The sequence below is a fragment of the Cervus canadensis genome, chromosome 24 (assembly GCF_019320065.1).
Source record: "Cervus canadensis isolate Bull #8, Minnesota chromosome 24, ASM1932006v1, whole genome shotgun sequence".
Taxonomy (NCBI): Eukaryota; Metazoa; Chordata; class Mammalia; order Artiodactyla; family Cervidae; genus Cervus; species Cervus canadensis.
Genome location: NC_057409.1, coordinates 14,121,175 through 14,142,695, shown reverse-complemented (window position 1 = coordinate 14,142,695; position 21,521 = coordinate 14,121,175). Strand labels below are relative to the sequence as shown.

At 51.3% G+C, this 21,521-nt stretch overlaps 3 protein-coding genes across 8 annotated transcripts; 2 read left to right on the top strand and 1 right to left on the bottom strand.

The window, feature by feature from the left end:
- The first annotated feature begins 801 nt into the window (after positions 1-801).
- LOC122426335 (myotubularin-related protein 9-like) lies at positions 802-8,400 on the top strand. 3 transcript variants are annotated; one of them, XM_043445174.1, is made up of 11 exons: positions 802-880; positions 1,133-1,449; positions 1,628-1,736; positions 1,947-2,072; positions 2,188-2,361; positions 2,821-3,047; positions 5,071-5,232; positions 5,416-5,557; positions 5,633-5,853; positions 7,877-8,028; positions 8,102-8,400. In XM_043445174.1, exons 2-11 carry the CDS (start codon positions 1,265-1,267, stop codon positions 8,233-8,235), a joined length of 1,632 nt encoding a protein of 543 aa, XP_043301109.1. In that variant the 5' UTR covers positions 802-880; positions 1,133-1,264; the 3' UTR covers positions 8,236-8,400. The 3 variants fall into 3 exon arrangements, with proteins under 3 accessions (XP_043301109.1, XP_043301110.1, XP_043301111.1); XM_043445175.1 differs by lacking the exons at positions 802-880; positions 7,877-8,028; positions 8,102-8,400 and adding an exon at positions 6,289-6,953 and having other exon boundaries at positions 883-1,449; XM_043445176.1 differs by lacking the exons at positions 802-880; positions 7,877-8,028 and having other exon boundaries at positions 892-1,449.
- A 57-nt stretch (positions 8,401-8,457) lies between these two features.
- EIF3I (eukaryotic translation initiation factor 3 subunit I) lies at positions 8,458-16,392 on the bottom strand. 2 transcript variants are annotated; one of them, XM_043445179.1, is made up of 11 exons: positions 16,344-16,392; positions 16,158-16,250; positions 14,791-14,878; positions 14,423-14,488; positions 13,185-13,334; positions 12,970-13,097; positions 10,049-10,159; positions 9,849-9,938; positions 9,464-9,537; positions 8,860-8,952; positions 8,458-8,729 (listed from the first exon to the last, which is right to left on the bottom strand). In XM_043445179.1, the coding sequence occupies exons 1-11, from the start codon at positions 16,344-16,346 to the stop codon at positions 8,648-8,650; spliced, it is 978 nt and encodes a 325-aa protein (XP_043301114.1). In that variant the 5' UTR covers positions 16,347-16,392; the 3' UTR covers positions 8,458-8,647. The 2 variants fall into 2 exon arrangements, with proteins under 2 accessions (XP_043301114.1, XP_043301115.1); XM_043445180.1 differs by lacking the exons at positions 16,158-16,250; positions 16,344-16,392 and adding an exon at positions 16,020-16,143.
- On the top strand, positions 16,342-21,516 carry TMEM234 (transmembrane protein 234). Of its 3 annotated transcripts, none has more exons than XR_006265143.1 (6): positions 16,342-16,482; positions 16,763-16,914; positions 17,722-17,788; positions 20,378-20,470; positions 20,738-20,883; positions 21,127-21,516. XR_006265143.1 is itself a non-coding variant. In XM_043445183.1 (6 exons), the coding sequence occupies exons 1-6, from the start codon at positions 16,467-16,469 to the stop codon at positions 21,378-21,380; spliced, it is 588 nt and encodes a 195-aa protein (XP_043301118.1). In that variant the 5' UTR covers positions 16,342-16,466; the 3' UTR covers positions 21,381-21,516. The 3 variants fall into 3 exon arrangements, 2 of the variants coding, with proteins under 2 accessions (XP_043301118.1, XP_043301117.1); XM_043445183.1 differs by having other exon boundaries at positions 20,738-20,801; positions 21,185-21,516; XM_043445182.1 differs by having other exon boundaries at positions 20,738-21,516.
- The last annotated feature ends 5 nt before the right edge of the window (positions 21,517-21,521 follow it).

The following is a 21,521-nucleotide window of genomic DNA, read 5'->3' as shown; positions in this document are numbered from 1 at the left end:
GGAACCCAGTTTCAGTAATACTGCTCTAATTTTTGACAGCCTAGATTAGTTTTGCTTTTTTGTATACTTTCCAGTGTTTCTCAGTCTTTAACATAGATCCTAATCCCCTGGAAACTTATCAAAATAGACTGCCCCATTCCCAGAGATTCAGATTCAGTATACTTGGAGTAGGGCCTATAATTTGCATTTTTAATGAATTCCCATCCCAGCTGATGCTCCTGGTCTGGAATTTCACAATTTATACTCTTTTATATCTAGTTCCTTTTATAGAGCGGTTCCAATTTTGTGTTTATATTATGTGTGTGTGGGGGGGCGGAGGAATCCACTTATGATTTCATTCTTTGAAAGAAGGGTTTTGCACACACACAAATGCCTGGAACCTAGTAGACCAGAAGGCTCTTTAAAGGCAGGAGTACCTTTTATTTTTCTTAGTGACCAGCACTTAACACATTGTAGGCATCATTGTTTAAAAAATAAAAGAATATTTGGATGGATGGGTCCTCCAGTAAATAGATTGAAACTCTTGTAATTTACCAGTTTAAGTGTGTCTCTTGCCAGACTGAAAACCCTGTGAAGGAAAACTTCCTCAGCCACCCTTGGGTCCCTAGGGCCCAGCTCAGTGTATAGGCAAAGGATGGAGTGATGAGGGATGGGGCTCCAGAGGGCAGAACTGCACCAGGTGTGGCCCCCGCAGAGGGCGCCCTCAGGCAAGGACTGCCAGCTGTGGTGGGGGAGGGGGGCCAGCTACACAGCTGCTTGCATTTAAGGTGGACCCAGGGATTTCCCCACCCAGCCTCAGCTGTAGGAGAGGATGCAGACACTTCCTAGTTTCACACTCACCCTTTCCACCCCTCCCACCAGGATACAGGAGAAGAGACGGGTATTTTTCTTTGTTTTTTAAATCGGTGGGAGTGCCAGCATCTTAGAGATTTTTTTTTTAATGCCTCCTGCGACCCAGACACGAGGTCTTAAAGGACTTTAGCAAGATTTTTTCCCCCCATTTCACAGATGCTGAAATGGAGGTTTCCCTAACAGGTTCTAGTCCCGGGGTCCTCACTAAGAAGTGCTAGCAATGGGGTGGGGGGGGGGGAGCGGGGAATTCCTGTGAAACTGTGCGGTCTCTTCCTCCAAGGGGCCTCCTTAACAGCTGTCCTGCCGGCGTCGCCAGCTGCCCAGCCAGTTCCTGTCCCTTTCGGAGCCCGCGCTCACCCCGCCTGACGCTCGGAGTCAATCCCTGCCGGGCGTCAGGCCCGCTGCTGGAGGAATGGAGTTCGCGGAGCTGATCCGCACCGGCCAGGCCCAAGCCGAGCTCCTGAGGGGCCCAGAGGAGCCCCCGCTGCGTGGCACGCTTTGTATCACCGGCCACCACCTGCTGCTGTCGCCAGGGCCCCAGGCGACTCCAGACCTGTGGCTGCTGCTGTTGCGTAACGTTGACTCCATCGAGAAGCGGTGAGACGTGGCGGGGGCGTCCCGGTAGTCAGGGAGCGCGTGGCTCGGCCGGGAGAGGGGAAGGGGCTAGCGCAGTTGGAGCTGGTGCCCCGCTGCATAACGTACAATCCTAAGAAACTCCTTTCTCCTCCCCCTGTGGGGGTCAGTGGACATTAAACCTAAGCTTGTGCATTCCCAGGGTTGCGGGTGACTCGGGCACCATCACGCTGCGCTGTAAGGACCTGAGAGTGTTGCAGCTGGACATAGAGGGCGTGGAGGCGACGCTGGACATCGCCCGCTCCATCGAGGTACGCCAAGGATGCAACGGAGGCACTTAAGTTGCCCTATCCCGTAACGGGAGGAGTCAGCAGGGTTTACTTCTCAAGGGGGCTCAGGATCCAGGGTTGTCCCGGAGCAGAAGGGGATGCAGGGTGGTCTGGAATGCGTGGAGAGGCAGGAGCTGCGGAACGGAGGACTGGATTCCGATCTTTTCCAGATCCCTTGACTTTCTTCCCCAGGCGCTCTCCTCCCTGGAATCGGTCATCACTTCCTTTCCGTTCTTCTACCGTCCCAAAGGTTTGAGGTTGGGCGACGCCTGGCACTTCCACCCTCCCGAATGTTACTACAAGCGAGTAGCTCGCGAGGTGGGCGCGGTCGTGCGGGGCTGGGGATGTGGGAGAGCCAGGTCTAGAAGGGGCGCGGAGACCGGGCACTCATCGGGTGCCATAGACCGGGTCTTCACTCGTCCCTGTGCTGCAGACCAGCGCGTGGCGGCTGAGCGAGGCGAACGAGGACTTCAGCTTGTGCCCCAGTTACCCCCGCGCCGTGATCGTGCCTCGCGCGGTGGACGACAGCGCCCTGGCGCGTAGCGCCCGCTTCCGCCAGGGAGGCCGCTTCCCTGTGCTCAGCTACTACCACGCTCCCAGTGGAACCGTGAGCCCCGCCCCTCCCCAGGCCCCGCGGCTAGGACCCTCTGCCTCTCCATTTGGCTCCAGTCTTCCCTGGCGGGCTCTTAGGCAGTCCTGGCCGTAATGTGCCCCGCCCCCTCGGCTCAATCGTGCTTTCACCGGTGCTGACTCCGCCCCTCTCCGCAGTTTTGGAGTCTCCCCTGCCTCTGGCTCCGCCTCCGGCTGGTCTGGCCCCCTCCCCGAAACCTCCTCTTCTTTTGTCCACCCGTGACCCGCCCACGGCCTACTCTCGGGTCCCTTCCCGCTCTGGCCACAACCCACCGAGACCCAATTCGAAGCCCGTAGGGTTCCTGAGCTCCATCCAGCCTGCCCCAGCCAGCTCTAGATCCGCTCCAGTGTGTACACCCGGCAGGGATGCCCTGAGCGAAGTTCCTGAGCCTGGACTAGGTGGGTACAGTTTCTGGAGCTGGATCCCTGTCTGCAGGTGCTGCTACGTGCAGGTCAGCCCCTGACTGGGCCCCAGAAGCGGCGTTGCTCTGAGGACGAGGAGCTGCTGAGAGCTGTGCTGGCGGGGGCTCGGCCCGGGGCCCGGGGCTTCATCGTGGACACACGCTCGCCCCAGGCCGCCAAACAGGCCCGCATGACTGGCGGGGGCACCGAGGCCAAGGCTGCCTACCCTGGCTGGAAACGACTGCACCGGCCCCTGGAGAGGTAAGGGGCTTTCTCATGCCCTCCTAGGTTCTTTCCTGCCGGAATCGTCATGGATGGGGGTGGGGGACTGGTGTCTTCTAGGAACTTCCAAGACTGTTTGGTCTTTCCTGGTAGCCATCCTGCCAGGTGGGCATGGCCACTTGCAGGCACCCACTGACAAAGCTCTTTCCTCTCTAGGCATCCCAACTTTGCCTGGAAAGAGAAATCTCTTCTTTTTAATGTAAACTGAAATTTGTCTTCCAGGAACAACTTCATCATTCACACACACACACTCTCTCTGTCTCTACACTGGTCCCAGCCCCACCCTGAGGGCTGTACCCGCACAGTTCTTATCTGTCCCCGCTGTCTCCAGGTGCTGGTAGTACCAAGAGGAGGTCCTGAGGGAATTTGTGCTTTGAGGAGAGTGGACCTCTCCCCTATCCAGAATACAAAACTGTTTATTCATTTATTTGACTGACATTGACCCAGCACAGAGGCTGATGGTGGTCAGCCCAGACATGGCTGGCAGATCAGCAGTGAACAGGCAATTCGAGTTCAGTGTGATAAGCAGCAGCACTGGAGGCGCTCCCCTCTCAGAACAGGTCATCCTAAGAAAGCTTCCCTGAGAGTAGGGTGCTTTAGTGAGATCTGAAACACAGGAGGGGTAAGCCAGAGGGTGGGAGAAGGCCATGCCAGGTGGAAGGCCCTCCAGGTGTGTAGGATCAGGCAGCCTAGTCAATTGCCCTGTTTTGGACTCAGGTGGTGCTAGTGGTAAAGAACCAGTCTCTGCACTGATGTGGAATCCATCCCTGGGTTGGGGAAGATCCCCTGGAGAGCATGGCAACCCACTCCAGTATTCTTGCCTGGAGAATCCTATGGACAGAGGAGCCTGGTGGGTTACACTCCATGCGGTCACAAAGAGTTGGACACGACTGAGCAACTTTGCACGTGCAGCACAGTGTGATGGGAGTGTGGAGTGTGAGGTGGAGGTAGGGAGGCTAAAGGGGCGACCCGGGCCAGAGCAAGGGTCTTGAGTACCATGATTATGGGCTTAGATTTTATCCTAAAGGCAATGGGGAGTCACTGAAGGCTTTTAAACAAGCCTGAAAAAAGCACCATTTAGATTTTCTGGCAGGAGGTTCCTGGTGATCTAGAACAGAACAGTTCCTGGGAAGATTCCAGAATCCGAAGAGTATTCTGTACCTCTTGTCAGACTGGTTCTCCCAAGGGAGTCCTGTGTAGCTCCCATTGGGCTGGGGTACATCAGGGGGACAGTGACACCTTCATCAAATTGGGAGTTTCCCAGGGCTATTTCTGAAGGTATTAGTAATTGCCCTCTGTTCTCCCCCAGGAGCATATTGGACACCTTCCAAACTGGGAGGGTCATGTTTCAGTGTCTTATCTTTTTGCCTTTTTATACTGTTCATGGCAAGAACACTGGAGTGGTTTGCCATTCCCTCCTCCAGTGGACCACGTTTTGTCAGAACTCCCCACTGTGACCCGTTGGTCTTGGGTGGCCCTGCATGGCATGGCTCATAGCTTCATTGAGTTACGCAAGCCCCTTCGCCACGACAAGGCTGTGATCCATGAAGGAGAAGAGGGAAGCACAGAGGATGAGATGATTGGATATCATCACTGACTCAATGGACATGAACTTGGGCAAACTCTGGGAGATAGTGAAGGACAGGGAGGCCTGGAGTGCTGCTTGGGGTCACAAAGAGTCAGACATAACTTAGTGACTAAACAACAACAGAGCATTCTGTTTCTCCAGGAGGCAATGTTATGCCTCTCCAACAGACTAGGTTTCCCCAAAGGGTGTTGGACCTCCTCCAGCAGATTGGGGAATCCTCAAGATTAGGGAGTCACTTCCATCAGATTACGTGGGCTCTCCAAAGGGTCCTGTGGCCCTCTTGTCAGATGGGCTCCTCTGAGAGCTCTGTGTCTCCCTCATTGTCCTGGAGCCCTCATTCCAAGGCTTTATTCCAAGCCCTCATCTCCAGAGCTTTAGGCTGGAGGAACGATGACCAGACTCCCATTTGTGCAGGGGGCGGCCCCTACAGGAGAGCTTCGTGCACCTGGTGGAGGCCTGTGGGGACCTGGAGCAGAGTATGGACCGCTGGCTTAATCGACTAGAGAGCTGCCGCTGGCTGTCCCATGTGAAGGAGACTCTGAGTACCGCCTGCCTAGCAGCTCAGAGCATGGAACAGTAAGACCCCCACCCTACAAGACAGGGAACAGGGCAGGGTGGGCAGGGCTCTCCATGACTGGATACAAAGCCATGTCTCAGTAAGCAAGCAAAGGTAGCCTTCAAATGGGTCCATTCTATTCCTGACCTGGCCACTCCAGGCAGGGAAGAACAGGCCACTGTTGATGAGCCCTGGGCCCACAGGGAAGGGGCCTGCGTCCTGGTACATGGGGCTGACGGCACGGACAGCACCCTGCTCATCACTTCACTGGCCCAACTCATCCTAGACCCCTTGAGCCGAACCATGGCTGGATTCCAGGAACTGATAGAGCGAGAGTGGATCCAGGTGAGTGGCCGCCCAGCCCAGCCCTACCCCCCCTCTATCCACTTCCTCATGCCCATCGCTCTGCCCCTTCCCCAGGCTGGCCACCCCTTCCAGCTGCGCTGCGCTCACTCAGCCTTCTCCCACGCCCGCCCCAAACACGAGGCACCCACCTTTCTCCTCTTCCTGGACTGCGTGTGGCAGCTGGGTCGCCAGTTCCCGCTGTCGCTGGAGTTTGGCGAGGGGATGCTATTGGCGCTGTTCGATCACGCCTATGCCTCCCCTTTTGGCACCTTCCTGTGCAACAACGAAAAGGAGAGGTGAGCTAAGGGGGTGTCCAGGTGGGCCAGAGGGCAGGCGCAAGACAGGGCCGGGTACCTACTTCCTTAGAAGACATCTTTGGGAATTCCTTGGTGGTCCAGTGGTTAGGACTCAGCGCTTTCACTGCTGGGGGCTGGGTTCAATCCCTGATCAGGGAACTAAGACTGCCCCTCCTCCCTCCCCTCCAAAAAAGAAGGTATCTTTCCCTTTTGAGTTTCTCTTGTAGAAAACCCGTGTGTCCTCTCCTCTCCTGCCTCCAGATCTCACACGTTCCCCTAACTTCTGCAAAGCTAGAAATGGGTGGGTCCACGGTCAGTCCTTCAGACCTACCCACCCTGTCCACAGCCAAGAACCATGCACTCCTAGCTTAAAAACGAGGACTGAAGGGGAAATTGCTGCCAAAATCATTTCCGGGGGTCTCTACCACTTTGCAGGGTTGATTCTAGTGAAGCAATGGATTGGAGTCAAATTGTTTGGGCTCAAATTCTGGCTCACCATTCACCTGATGGATGATCAAAAGCAACCCTGAGTCTGTTTCATCAGTAGCAAGGAGGTGATCTTAATAGTCACAATAATCTAGAGGTGGGCTATATGTGTGTGTGAGAGGATTAGCTGAGTTAAAGCATACCAAGTGCTTAACACTGTGCCTGGCACAGTGGGCATGCAAGTGGTAATTACTGTCATTATTTGGTTGACTTGTTGCTCCCATTAGCCATCTTTCTTTCATCAGACTGAGACAAGGGGAAGGAGGGTTCACTCCTGTCCAAGAAGGTGGAGATCATATATTTAGTTATCTTTTCTTGCCCAGTGGCCTCCTCCCCACCATGTTGTTTTCACTAACTCTGCTTATCCAGGTTAGAAACTTTTTACCTCTCTCCCCATCCTACATATTCAGCTTTTCTTCTAAGAATTTCTTATCTTAGTCCTTTCCCGTCCAAGGCCCCTTCTACTTCCCTAATCCAGACTTTCCTTTCCATGTAGACCATTGGAATAGCTTCCTCACTGCTTATAGTACCTTCACTTTCATCTTTTTTTTTCTCTTTTAAACTCATCAGTCTGCTGCTGCTGCTGCTGTCGCTTCAGTCGTGTCCAACTCTGTGCGACCCCATAGACGGCAGCCCACCAGGTTCCCTTGTCCCTGGCATTCTCCAAGCAAGAACACTGGAGTGGGTTGCCATTTCCTTCTCCAATGTGTGAAAGGGAAAAGTGAAAGTGAAGTCGCTCAGTCGTGTCCAACTCTTAGCAACCCCATGGACTGCAGCCCACCAGGCTCCTCCGTCCATGGGATTTTCCAGGCAAGAGTACTGGAGTGGGGTGCCATTGCCTTCTCCGACTCATCAGTCTAGACCTATCAGTATTCACAGTGGGCCCTTTCCCACTTTCTTGCTTTTGCTCTTGTAATTTCCATGTTTTTGCACACCTGGTGAATTGCTGCTAGAAAGTGAAAGAAAGAAAGAATTGCTGCTAGACCCAGCTAAAATGGCACATTCTTTTTCTTTTTTGGCACATTATTTTTAAAATTTTTTTCATTATTTATTGGGCTGTGTCAGGTCTTGGTTGCGGTATGTGGGATCTTGTTGCATCCTGGGGATCTTTTGTTTGTGGTGCAGACTCTCAACAGTTGTGGCACGTGGGATCCGGAGCACGTGGGCTCCGCAGTTGCAGTGCACAGGCTTAGTTGCTCTGTAGCATGTAGGATCTTAGTTCCCTCACCAGGAACTGATCCCACGTTCTCGGCATTGAAAGGCAGATTCTTCACTACTGGACCTCAAGGGAAATCCCTCAAATGGCACATTCTTAATTAGCCTTCCATGATCCTTTCAGGCAAAGATAAGCAGAACTCCTTAAGAACTAGGACTTTGCCTTGTTCCTGCTTTACCACAGCTCAGGATCTGAATCCCAGTAACATTTGCAGATGTTATCACTGCCCTGGGGGAGCTGTCACCCTACTAACCAGGGCCCCCACCCAGAATCATAGAGCACACAGCCAAGTCTGGAAGCTCATGGTCTCACTCCATCCAGATGCCTGTGTGAAGTGAGAACTCGAACACACTCCCTGTGGTCTGGGCTCAGTCAGCCAAAAGAGCAACGAAAGCTCCGGAACCCGCTCTACGTCCCCAACCCCCTGGCTATCTGGCCCTCGGCGGAGCCCCAGAGCCTGCGACTGTGGCAAGGTGACCCTCCTCTTCCTCCCTGGGGGAGTTCTCGCCTCTGCTCAGCTTCCTTACCTGTCCTCCTCCTCTTCAGGCCTCTTTCTGCGCGGGACCCGTCCGCCTGAGCCTTCAGAGGTAGCGTGGGAGAAGGTGTGGCAAATAGTGACAGATCAGGAGAAGACAGAAGGCTCTCAGCCAACAGATTCAGCCTCTGAGCCTAGACCCTAAGTACTGGTCCTTAGATGGTGGTTGAGATGTTCCTGGAACCTTTCCAGGCCCCTCAGCACCTCTGGATCTTGGAAGAGAGTGCCTACAACCCAGCCCAGATCCACGTGTGAAGTGTCCAAAGTGTAGGCTGAAGGTCCAAATAATAAAAGCATCCATGATTGGTAACAGCTGGCTGGGGTGTCACTAAGAAGAGAAAATGATCAAATATCTGACCAGAAACCATTTATTTCCAAACTAGTTTATTTCATACAGTCCAAAAGCTTCTGTGACCCTGGCTCAGATGGAGATCCGGCTTCTTTGTGTGTGTGTACACGGCTGCATGGTGATGCTTGCAGATCACCCGTGTCCCCTGTAGTGGAAGTGCAGTCTCCTAACCACGGAACCGCCAGGGAATTCCCAGAGATCTGGCTTATTAAGCTTCAAATTCAAATTCAAAGTACTGTGGGTCGAAGTAGTGGATGCGGACGTAACCATCTTCACCGCCGCTGCTGTAGCTGGAAAAGAGACAGGCAGGGCCCAGTCAGAGGCCTGCCTTTTGGGAAGCAGGCTTGGGGGACAGGACATGGGAAAGCAGCAGAGGTGGGCAAACCAGGGCTAGGCTCAGCCCCCTTCACCAGGCCCTACCTCTTGCCATCAGGATGGAAGGCAACACTGTTGATAGGTCCGAAGTGACCCTTGACTCTTCCAAACTCTTCTTCAAAGGCCAAGTGGAAGAACCTGGAAGAGAAAGCAGGGTGGGAAGCAACAGTTCATTCAGTCTCCATCTCCTACCAAAACACATCAATGGGAACCATTCCCCAAACAAAACTATAAAGCAGGGAAACTGGGATAAGGGGGAAATGAATGCAAAGAAACAAGATGAAGTTGGGAGAAGACTGGACCCAAATGTCTTCCTTACCATGTGCTGGGCAGTGCTCTTAAGAGCTTCACAACTATTAACTTATTTAATTTGCACAGTATTATGAGGTAAGTATAATATTACTGTGCCCATTATACGGTCAAGAGTGACTGGGCACAGAGAACTCCAATGATGTGCAGGGCTTCAGAGTGAGCCCAAGAGTTCATGCTCTTAACTGCTCTATCAGATACTTGTCACACGAGGGCCCCCAATCTGGCGGCACTCCCTAGCAGCCAATGAATGAAGGAAAGTTTCCTTGGTTATCCGGTTTGTGGCCATTGAGAGACACTTCATGATGTTTCTGTTTGGAAGCGTTCCTTCCCCCTTTACCTGGCCTCGAACTTGCCAATCCTGGTGGAGGTAGTGGTTACATCCATGGCTTCCTGACCACCGCCCAGCACCACCTGAAGGGAAGAAACTCTAGATGGGCCCATAGGGCAGGCAAGTCCATTTTCCGTTTCTTCCCCAACCCTATAAGCCTTTAGTATCTCCTACATCAGACTGCGAAGATATTAAGGTAAGGAACAAACATCCCTCAGCCACCTCCTGCCCTGCCCCCAGGGCTTCCCCATCATTCACCCTTGTTCCTGCTCTGAGATCTCCTCTCTGCCTGACATTATTTTCCCCCAGAGCTCTTTTCTTAATTGTTAGACAAACAACTAGATCCTCAAAACATTCTGAGTCTTTAACAAGAAGCTCGGGTGGGTTCTCTTACATGGTCGTAGTTGGGAGACAGGGCAGCTGAGTTGACAGGTCGTTCTGTCCGGAAAGTCTTCTGGTGTTCAAGGGTTGTGGAGTCGAAGAGCTACAGAGAGAAGGCAGGGGAAATGTCTCTAACAGGAGTCTTCTTGGGGGAAGTTGAGAGCCATGTCAGAGGGTGGGAGCAGGCCCGCCAGACCCCTTGCCCAGGCTCACCTTGGCAGTGTTGTCCTTGGATGCAGTGACGAACATGGTCATGTCCCTGGACAACTGGATGTCATTGATCTGCCGGGAGTGCTCCTTCACACTCACCAGTACCTCCCCAGACTGTGGACAGAAGAGGGAGGCTCTGACCAGCTCCAGTCCCACTACCCCAGGCTCAGCCAGGATTCTGGACTGTTTCTCGTCCCATGAAGGAGAGGGGAGGTCAGGTTGGGCTTGCCTTAGTATCCCCTGAGTCAACATTTACTCCCACTACCAAGCCCAAGCTGGCCCACGTGTGCAGGTTTCATAAACACTGCTAGTCCACCTAGGAAAACACTCACTTATGGTGAAACCTATTAATTAATCATCATGTAACAGTAGAGCAGTTCCATTTAATCCTTCTTCCAAAAAATATTGAATGGCTACTATTTGCCGGAGGCAGAGGCTGAGATGGTTAGACAGCCTCACTGACTCGATGGGCATGGATCTGAGCAAACTCTGGAAGATAGAGGACAGAGAAGACAGGCATGCTATAGTCCATGGGGTTGCAAAGAAATGGACACAACTCAGCAACTGAATAACAACAACAATAAGCAATAGTGTTGCTTGGCAACACTATTTGCCAAGCATTGTGCTAAGTACCTAACAACACCTATTTTTTTTAATCCTCACAATAATCCTATGAAGTGGGTATTTTAACAGAATTTTAAAAGGAAGAAACTATGGTTCAGATAGGCGGTGTGACTTGGAGAGCTCAAAACCAGTAAAAGGCAGAACCCACTGGCATCTCCTTCCCTCACAGGGTCTTGGTCACAGTTCATGAGGACTGATGCTCATCCAGTCTTTTTTCAGGTTTTCTCAAAGGGCTCTTTCATCTGATTTCCCTTCCCACTTACAGAACCTGCCAGACTATGTAGTACAAAGAGTTTTAGAATCTGCCCTTAAAAGTACTTCTCTGTGGGAGTTCCCTGGTGGTCCAGTGGTTAGAACTCAGTGCTTTTACTACTGAGGGCCTGGATTCAATCCCTAAGTGGGGAACTAGGATCTTGCAAGCCTCGCAGCATGGCCAAATTAAAAAAAAAAAAAAACAAACACAACCTCTCTGTGCCTCGATTTCTCTATTTAGAAAACAAGATGATTAAAAGCCCCTAGGGAAAAAAAAAATAATAAAAGCCCCTAGGAGTAACTCCCTGGTGGTCCAGTGGTTAGGACTAGTAACAAACAAACAAACAAGTCCCCGGGAGCACTGTAAGGACACTGTGTGCGTGCTCAGTCATGTCCGACTCCTCGTGACCCCATGGACTGCAGCCCCCCAGGCTTCTATGTCCATGGGATCTTCCAGGCAAGAATACGAGTGGGTTGTCATTTCCTGCTCTGGGGGATCTTCCCGACTCAAGGATACTGGGATGGGTCTTACTTGAATTTGAGTGAAGGGCGCCTGGCATGTGCTCTGCAAACATTTGTTAAGATGACTAAAAGGCCTCAAGCACTAGGCCTCACACAGGGACCCTCAGAAGATTGTCATTTCCTTCCCTGAGTTACTTTCACTTACTGTGAGGGAAGAATGTATCTTTGCCTCCTCCATGGACACATGGAAGGGAGGCATCTGGCTCCTCCATTTTGGGGAACAAGCACCAGTTTTGCAGTCAGGCCCATCTGGGGGCACAGATTAGCTCCACTGCTTGCTGGCATCAAGCACTATTTATGGCCTTCACCTTGGTTCCATCCCCTTCCTGCAGGTAGGCCTGGTACCTTATTGGACCACAGCCAGTGCTTGTTGAGTGACTGACCAACCTTTACAGTATTGCATCCCAGCATTCCCCAGAAACCCAGGAGCCCACATCAGAAATCTGAGACAGCCTGGACTTCACCCTTTTGGTAATGTTCCATCTCATTGGTCACCCCGAATGTCTCCTGTCAGGTACCCCACATCCCTGTGACTACTACCTAGTTTTTGTGCATTCTCCAATCTAGCCTGTAATAGCTTTCTAAAGAAAAAAACCTGGGACTTCCCTAGTGGTCCACTGGTTAGGAATCCATCTTACAATGCAAGGGATGTGGGTTTGATCCTTGGTCAGAAAACTAATATCCCACATGAAGACCAAGAGCCACAGCTAGAGTTCACACACTCTGGGCTGCCACCACCAAGACCCGATACAGCCAATATAAAATCAACCAATAAAAAAAAAATTAAAAAAAAATAAAAATAAAAATAAAATCAACCAATAAATATTTTAAAAAATAAAGAGAAAACCTGATCAGCTAACCATTTGAAGATTTCCTCCTGCCTAAGGGGAAGTCACAGCTCCCGTATCACTGGACCCGCAATCTAGTCCTGGTCCCCCTTCCCCAACACCACTTTCCAGTGAGACCAAATTCCCATCCTGAAGAATCCGCCTACTCCCTTAACTCTGCCTCCGCACACACTGCTCCTGTGTCTGTGGAACAACCCTCTTCTGGCTTGAAGCTCCATTTATTCTTCACAGGTTAAATGTACATGCAACCTCCTCTGTGACAGAGGACACTTCCTGTACTTGGTTGAGACCTCAATAGTGGCACAGCTCACAACCTGACCCATGTGCTAGCTGTATGCCAGTCTGCCTCCCGGAGGGCAGGGTCCATGTCTGATTCCCTTCTTTGTCCTCAGAGTCTAGCATGGGGCCTGCCACTCAGTGGGGGCAGGGAAACGCTTAATTGTGATCACTGGTAACGTCCTGAGTACTCTATGACAAGTTTTTCAAACATCTGAGGTCATCTGATCCTTGAAACATCTTACAGATAAACAGGCTCCGTGAAGTTATATAATACAACCAAGGTCACATACTTAGAAAATGGTGAAGTCTGTGTGAAACTGGCCCTCGCTCTTAACCCCCGGGCTCATCCTGCCTCTCACAGAGAATCATTCTGATGGGCGTAGGCTTCGCCCACCTTACCTTGGCACTATACTGGTTGAGCTCTCCACCTTCGTGGCCTGCAATGATGCACTCTCCCAGAGGTCCCCAAACGGCACTGGTGATCTTGGAGTCGTTGCAAGGGATCCTCATGTAGGGCTCATTGCTGTCTGTGTGGGGCAGCACATGTCAGGCCCTGGGCTCTGGAGCCTCGCCCTTCACCTCAACCCCAGTCCTGTGCCCCAGCCCCGGCTCACCGATCTGGCTTGGATCCCGCAGGTCAAAGAAGCTCACGAAGCACTGGTAGCCCATCTGCTTGTCTGTGGAGAACATGATGATGTTGCCCCCAAAGTCAAAGCCACAGGTCCGGACTGCTGAATTGGTCTTGAGCAGGGCCAGCTGCTTCCCTGGGAACAGGCAGAGTCTCGGGTTAGTCCCAGCCCCTTGCTGATTCCAGGAGGGTGCCCTCTATCCCTGCCTATCACAATGCACTGTTCCTCCCGTGCTGGTGACTCTAGCCCCCCGCCCCCCCGTCTTCTTCCTCTAGCTGTGCTTTGGCTCGTCTTTTAACTTCTCCACACAGTCCCTCCTCAGACATCCCACCACTGTGGCACTCACAATGGACTACACTGTATCTGTCTCCACCTCTGTGGAGAATGTGCTTCTCCATAGCAAAGACCTGCTCTAATTTCTCTGCATGTCACCAGTGCCCAGCAAAGACCTGGGAGAGATCTGGGTACCCAGAAAATATTTACTAAATGGAGTGGATTAACAGGCTCCCCTGTCTTCTGTCTGTTCCTACAACGCTCCCCACTGCTACCTGGGCTTGCTAAAGCTAAATATGCTTGGGGACTTCCCCAGCAGTGGTTAAGACTCTGCCTTCCAATGCAGGGGGTGTGCGTTTGATTCCTGGTCAGGGAACTAAGATCCCACTTGCCAGAGGGTGTGGCCAAAAATTAAAAAAAGAAAAAAAAAGAACTAAACATGCTCTTCCTTGCTCGGGACCCTCCACAGCATGCCAAGTCCTACAGAGCAAAGTCATGTTCCTGAGTTCACATTCAAGGCCTGTTCTGGCCCTAGCCTGCCTCAGCTTCTCCACTGCTGTCTATTTCATCCCGCAAGAAGCAGGAACTCCCGCCAGATCAGATGACTTGGACACGACATTCACTGTGATTTCACTCTTGCAGGTGCCACAGCGATCACTTCTCATATGACACTTACTTTGGGAAAGCCTCCCAGGCTGATCCCATCCCCATTTCAGGCCTTCACTTGCCTCCCCCTTGGCTTTCACAGTGCACTCTGCTACTTCTAAAAAGGCTTGTATCTCACTGGAGTGCCTCTTTTCGCCTCTGTCTTCCTTATTTTCTTGTCTCTTTTTCCCTAGACTGGGAACCATCTCTGGATTCATCTCTATTTCCCCAGAACCTGTTGGCCTCAATAAACATATGATATAGGTCCTCACTGTTTGCTGAAAAAGTGAAGGATCCAGGCTTACCTGTTTCACAGTCCCAGAGACGACAGCTGTTGTCAGCTGAGCCAGTGAGGACATGCTTGGTGTCCCCTGAAGAGGGTGTTAAGAAGCGTGACAGAATTCACCTGAGCCTTTGTCCTCTTGGAAGGCCAACTGAATCATCTCCCCATTCAGCACCAGAGAGCCTTCCTTCTCTCATCCTATCCTCTTCATTCAGAACTGGATCCTGTCCTAAATGTTCCCCGAACTAGTGAACAGACCAAGGAGTAGGAGGTAGGTAGCATCATTCTCCAGACCCCACCAGAGCATCTCAAACTCCCAGCTTCAGGTCAGCAGCTTCTCCATTGCTGGCAGACCCTGGGAGCACAGACTCAGAACAAAGATAAGGATACAGTCAGCGTCCACACACCACACAGCTCCAGTATGGCCCATGTAGGTGCCTAGTCTCTCACCATTCACAGAGTACCATACATTGACAATCTGGAGGATCAAGGACAATGTGACAGGATGATAGGCATCGCAGGCAGAGCCATGGACTATTTTGCCCCAGAAGCTTCTAGCCAGGCCAGATTCTACCCTCCCCAGCTCATCTCTTGGGGAACAGCAGGTTGTTAGTAAAAAGACCAACTCCTGGATTCTCTTCCTGCTTGCAAAAAAGTCTCCATCATACCAGCCTTTCCCCAGACTCCTAAACCCTTTGAGGAATAAAAGGTCAAGTTGAGTATCAGTCTAGCAAAACAGTAGTGTTTTGGTGTTCTGTCCAAATGGGAGCAGTTGGTAGGAGGGAAACCTGGGTTCCAGTCCCTGCTCTGCTACTATCTCACTGTATTATCTCAAAATTTGTGCTTTTCCCCTCTGAACTTCAGTTTTCCCATGTGTAAACTGGCCAGGACAATAACGCCTTTTTCAGAGGGTAGCTGTGAGACTCCAATAAAATAATGTCTAAGTAATTTAAAATGTAAGTGTCTAACATTAATATGGTACTCACAAACACTCTTTTTTTTTTTTTTTTACAAACACTCTTTATTGAAGTAAGCTTCTTATTTGAATAATCTCATTTAATCCTAAAGACAACCCCAAGAGGGAGGTACTATTACTACCCATATTTTGTAAAAAGGGGCACTTAAAGTTTATAATGGTTAAATGTCATGTTCAAAGTCACACTGCTAGTGAATGCAGGACTGAGGATTCAAATCAGGTCTGTCTGGTTTCAGAGCCCCCACGTTTAGCCACTAGGGTTAACTTTCTTCATATGGAGGTGCCTCAAAAGGCAGTACTCAGAGGGGCTGTTTGCAGTGAGTGAGTGGCAGGAAGAGGGATGACTGAAATGATACCAGGGACACCTTCTTTAAGGCCTTTATCCCTCGCCGCCCCAGGATCAACTTCCCCCTTCTCCAGGTGGGCTCTTCCCCTATCCTTGTAGAATAGTTTTGTTCTTCCCCGGAATGAACTCCTCTCCGCCCCATGAGCAAGACGACCCACGTCCCAGTCCCCTTTCCACAAGGTCCCCTTGCTTTTCTTCTCCCTGGCTACTCCCTCCTCCTATCAACAATGGAGTCCTTTCCCACATCTATCGGTGCAATGCTCTTGCCCTCCAAACCCCGGGATGATCTCTCCCTACTTCTCAGAACGGGGCACTCCTTGGTATCTCTCGCAGCAAAACTAGCTTGTCCACCCTTCGCCCAGGGAGAATGAACTCGCCCGCTCCCGGGCCCCCTCAGTAAGGTCCCGGCGGGCCCGCCCGTCGGCCGACGCTCACAGGGTCCTTGGCCACCGTGAAGAGGAGGTCTCCCTCGCGGTTGTACTTAATCTGAGTAATGGACCGCTCATGGCCCTGCAGCAGGATCGGCTTCTGTGGGGACAGGACGGCAGTGTCAGCGCCCAGAATTGGCCCCTGCCCCAGCCCGGACCCCCACGGCAACACTTTTAATACAACAGAACTCACCATCCCGGCGGTGACGCGAGGAAAGCAGCAACGTGAGTAGAACCGGAAGAGGTTTTGGCGCCACTTCCGGATTACGAGTCTCCGCCCCCTTCGTTCCCGGAAGTGGAGAGGAGCGGCGTTGCCATGGCGGCGACCCTGGGTAAGCTGGCCCCGCCCCTCCCCTGGCTTCCAGACCGCTATCCCAAGTTCATTTCTTACTCCACCTTCACCACCTAACCCCGACCCCTGCTACAACCCCGAACCTAGGCTCCAGGATCCATCTCCCCGGCTTCCCGGGGCCTGTCCTACCCGCCAATCACACCCGGGGCGTCGGAGAGCAAAGAAGGGTTGTGGGGGCGGCGGGGTGGGAATGGGAGGCTGGAGGAGGGCTAAGGCCGTGCGGTGGGGCGGCTGGGGATGTCACTCTTCTCCCCATCCAGGGCAGGTGCTGGCTCTGGTGCTGGTCGCCGCTCTGTGGGGCGGCACACAGCCATTGCTGAAGCGGGCCTCCTCCCGCCTGCAGCAGGTTCATGAGCGGACCTGGGCCCGGCAGTTGCTGCAGGAAATGAAAACCCTCTTCTTGAATCCCGAGGTGCGTCTGTGAATGAGCCCTCTCTAGCGGGTAGGAGCTAAGAATTTGGTCTCTGGAGTCAAACGGATCAGGGTCAAAATCTGCCCTCCACCACTTAGTCGCCAGAAGCTCTTGGATGAGTCTCTTACCTGCCTTGGGTCTCAGTTTCATCATCTGTAAAATGGGGATAATAAGGGTAACCGTCTCATGAGGCAGTTGTGAGGGTTAAGTGAGGTGAGGCACATAAAGCACTTAGCAATGGGCCTTATACATATAATTAGGTCTCAAGTCTTTGATGCCCTGAGCCGCTATCAATATTTTATTGTGGTGATCCTTCCAACAGACTTTTCCAGAGGGAGGGCTCAAACTGGCTCTGGGGAGCAGGGTAAGGGAGAATCTAGAGTACTACTTCTGAGTTCAGTGCTGCCAGTCTCGGCTAGTGGGAAAGGCAAGACATAGACACAATCGCCTCTCAGGGCTAAGAGCTTTGAGTGAGGTACAGATAAAGTGCTGCGTGAGTTCAGAGGAGGGAGGCTGGAGCTAGGCGACTGAGGGAAGGTTTCTTGGAAGAGGAACACTGGCACTCAGGGACTTGCAGGATGGGGAGGATAGAAACCAGCAGGGCTGAAGAGGAGGGCATTCAGGGCAAAGGCCTGGGGTTCAGTCAGTGATGTTCCCTCTGCCCTGGAAGGGTCCTTTTCAGATGGCTTAGGCCCTAGGCCCTTATAGCTACCCCTCCCTCCAAGGAAAGGCTTATTTCGAAGCTCAAAGAAGGCAGCCCTGCTCAGGTAAGCAGTCACACTGACTGCAGTTTTCTTCTGTTTCCAGTACCTGATGCCCTTTTCTCTCAACCAGTGTGGTTCCCTTCTCTATTACCTCACCTTGGCATCAACAGGTGGGTCTCTGGCTTAGATCTGCTATGCTTAGGGTGGAGGGAGCATGTCTCAAACACCTTGTTGCCATGAGTGAGGGATCTGGTTCCATATTGCAGTAGGGTAGGTGGGTTGGTTATGAGTATGCTGCCAGGCACAGGATTGGTTTGAAGCCTGGTAATCTTATGCAGTAGCAGAGAAAGAAAGAAAGTTCCTTTGGCTGTGTGAAAGGTTGTTTTTGTGTGTGTGTGTGTGTGCACCATGAAGTTTATGGGATCTTAGTTCCCTGACCAGGGATCAAACCCAGGCCCACTGCAGTGGAAGCACAGAGTCCTAACCACTGGACTGACAGCAAATTCCCCAAGGGCTGCCTTTGACACTCTTGCTTCCACTGCTAACTACCTGCCTGACCTCGACCAAGTCTCTTATTTGAACCTTGATTTTTTATGGTTGACTTCATAGCTCTGAGAGAATTAAGTTCAGTATGGAGAAGCATCCAGAGCAGTACCTGGTGCACGGTGGACTAGAGGAGCTCAATAAGGATAAATTTCCTTTCCCCTATTGTTGTGTGCCGTCCACCGCATCAGATACTGTTCTAGTTTTACACGTTTTAAAAAATTCTCAGCTCAACCTTATAAAATGGACATGATTATCTCCACCAAGGCGATGAAGTTACAAAACTTTGGGCAACTTATTTCATCTCCTAAGTCCCACAGTCAGTGCAGAAGGATGCAAAGCCATCTATTACTAAAGTTTATGCTCTTGAACCTTGCTATGAGAAGTTTTTGCTATAACTTTTCTATAACTCACCTGGAGTCTCACCTGCCCCCCCCCATGGATTTGAGGGGAGTTTGGACCCCAAATAGCCCTGGGAAACCCCTCATAAGTCAGGGGAGGGAATAGGCCAACCTCCAGATCTGCTTCTCCAGATCAGTCAGCTTCAACTAGCATCACTCCACTTTCATCTGTTTTACATTTTGGGTTTCTCATAAGACTTCATTTTAAAAAAAGTTTAAAAGCCTCTGGCACTCCCTGCTGCCCAGAAGGCTGAGTGCTCTGGACAGATGCCTGCAGTTAGCCATTTGCCAAGTTTTGAGCAAATTGGAATTTCAGGATCCTCTTATCTCACCACTTAACCCTGCCTATATCCTTTAAGGTCCACCATTCTAATAGTCAGAACAGTGGTCAGTATTTATTCAGCCAAGGATATACACACATTATCATATTTCATCTTACAAGAGCCCTTTTGTAAGATGATGCTGTTATCTTGCTATCACTGTTTCTCAGGTAGGGAACAGGCTCAGAGTGTTTGAATGACCTAGCCAGGACCACGTAGGGAAACCTGGGTCTGCCTCACTCCAGTGTCCTGTTCTTCCCTCACACCATGCTGCTTCCCTCCCCCATCTACTGTTGCAAACCAGTCTTGAGCAACCACTACATTCTGTGTTGTATAAGGTTAAGGAAAGCGCTCTGAGTAGGTGGCAGTTGTGTCAGTTTCTTGGATGGCTAATACCGGTCATGGCAGTGCCTTGCGGGGGGTGAGCAGCCGCACAGTTCTCTCCTCCTCTACCTGGAGCAGGTGAGACCTGGGAGGGCTGGGAAAGAATGTGCTGAGGAGCCAGCGTGCACAGCCTGCCTGGCAGTTATGAGTCTGGCAAACAAGTCACTCAGTTTCTTATTTATCCATTAGTTTTTTCAGTTTTTTGTTTTTTTTTTGGTATGTGTTTTAAGAACATAACATAAAATCTGTCTTCTTAAAAAGCTTCAAATGTACAAAATTTAAGTGTAATAAATTTTAAGTTAAGAGTATTGTTAACTCCGTTAAGTCTTTTTGAAGTTTCGTTTATTGAAGTCAGAGCTTCAAAACTAAGCACCAGATCCTGGACTGTGGTGACCTCTACTTAAGACCCAGCCCTGTGGGGCCTGTCCTGTACCTGTTCCTACCTCTGACGTTTTTTCTCTTATATAATTCCATGGGGCCCAAGCCCGAGCTGAAACAGAAACAAATGTGCTTCACCTGCTGTTTTGGTTTGTCCTTATCCATTTAGTTCAGCAAAGGCACAGGCTTTGGAGTCAGGCAGACCTCGGTTTAAATCCTCAACTTGCCTCCATTTATGTGGTGTCTGTGAGCCTTTGTTTCCATTATGGTGCTAATGCTCTTCCTGCATTGTTGTTGTGAAGATTGATTCGATGTGTACACGAAGCACCCGGCACATAAAGTGTGCTCGAGAAGTGGCAGCTGTGTTTGGTGTTACCGCGTTCATGTTCCTGCGTGCTCTGGGTTTTGGGTACCTGTCTGTCCAGATGTCCTTGAGATCACAGTAGTTCTTGAGTGCAAAGACCTCACTCATCCTTACCAGCAAACCAAGATGGTCCCAGACCTTGTAGTTTTAGGTCTTCTTCCTGGAATCCTGAGGGAGCACTGAATTTGAAGTCAGGAGACCTGAGTTTGAATCCTGAGCTTTGTTGTGATTTATCTGAAAAAATGGGGTCATGAGACACTTTTTAAAAAACTGTCTTGATGATGTAATGAAAGTGTTTTGTGCCTAGAAAGAGGTCTTTTTAAAAATTTTTTTTGCATCTCAGAGATTCTTTTCATTCTGATCACTCAGATCTGACCCTAGCTGTGCCCATCAGTAACTCTCTGGCCATCATCTTTACACTGATTGTTGGGAAGGTCCTTGGAGAAGATATTGGTGGAAAACGTAAGTCAGGACACTGCAAGTTCGGGAAGCCACTTCTTGGACTTTGACACCCCTGGGTTAGTTTTTTCCAGAGCTGTCTCCTGTGACCAGGTGAGGAGAGGCTCTTCCCTCATCCTGCCCTTTCCTCTGTAGCTCTCCTGCCTCCTTGTTGCCATCAGAGTTGCCTTCCCCTGGGTAGTTCCCATCTGAGCCCTTCCCTCAGCCCTGCATCAGCTCCTCCTGGCATGGCTAGTCTCAGAGCTCCTCAATTTCTACCCATTATCCCAGGAGCATTTGCTGGCATGGCGCTCACCGTGGCAGGAATTACACTCTGCATCACAAGCTCAGTGACCAAGACGCAAGGGCAACTGTCTGCACTTTGAACCAAGGCCACCTCCAGCTCTGCTATCTCCAGGAGACCCTTGGGCCATGAGGTAGTGGCAGTGAGCCTGGGAATTAGCCCTCCCACCCCCAGCCCCAGCCCCAGCCCCAGCCCCAGCCTCAGCTTCCTCACCTCCTGGGATAATAACTACCTCATGGATCGTAATAAGAGAAGAAGAGTGGAAGGGTTTTGTAACTTTCAAGTGCTGTTCAACCACTCAGACTTAGCACAAGAGGCTTCACCCTCACCCTCAGTAGCCCTCGTGCCCCAGCAGCACTTTCTGCTGTCACATCAGGTCCCCAGACCTGCCACCGGTACTATGGCCTGACCTGGACTATCCCAGCAGCTGGATGGTGGACTGCAGATCCCCAGCTGCAAGGAGAAGGCCAGCTACAGCCTCTGAGCCAGAAATGCAAACAGGAAGCCTCCAGGGCTCAGCCTTCGCTGGCTGAGCAGGGAACTGAGGGAAAGTGTCTAAGAATAGCAGATGACATGGCGGGGAGGAGCTGGCTGTTAGCCTCGCCTGTCCCTCCGTTGAGGTGGGTGTAAATCCTCAACTGCCTGCTCCCCTCAAACGCCTGTGGGCCCGGGCACTGCCCAGCTCCAGCGTGTGGAGCAATGCTGGGTGAGCAGTTGTTGTTGAGTCGCTAAGTCAGTTGTCTGTAATAAATCTGTAGTAAACAGATGGAA

What these genes read in the sequence shown, in the direction of transcription:
- LOC122426335 (XM_043445174.1), top strand. Translation starts at nt 1,265, where the DNA reads ATGGAGTTCGCGGAGCTGATCCGCACCGGCCAGGCCCAAGCCGAGCTC. An exon ending in ACAAGCGAGTAGCTCGCGAG is followed by an intron (nt 2,073 to 2,187) that starts GTGGGCGCGGTC and finishes CCTGTGCTGCAG; the next exon opens with ACCAGCGCGTGGCGGCTGAG. An exon ending in GAGCCTGCGACTGTGGCAAG is followed by an intron (nt 8,029 to 8,101) that starts GTGACCCTCCTC and finishes CCTCCTCTTCAG; the next exon opens with GCCTCTTTCTGCGCGGGACC.
- EIF3I (XM_043445179.1), bottom strand. An exon ending in GCGGGATCCAAGCCAGATCG is followed by an intron (nt 13,098 to 13,184) that starts GTGAGCCGGGGC and finishes TGCCCCACACAG; the next exon opens with ACAGCAATGAGCCCTACATG. An exon ending in TTCCATCCTGATGGCAAGAG is followed by an intron (nt 8,730 to 8,859) that starts GTAGGGCCTGGT and finishes TCTCTTTTCCAG; the next exon opens with CTACAGCAGCGGCGGTGAAG.
- TMEM234 (XM_043445183.1), top strand. An exon ending in CCCTCTTCTTGAATCCCGAG is followed by an intron (nt 16,915 to 17,721) that starts GTGCGTCTGTGA and finishes TTCTGTTTCCAG; the next exon opens with TACCTGATGCCCTTTTCTCT. An exon ending in TGCATCACAAGCTCAGTGAC is followed by an intron (nt 20,802 to 21,184) that starts CAAGACGCAAGG and finishes AGCAGCTGGATG; the next exon opens with GTGGACTGCAGATCCCCAGC.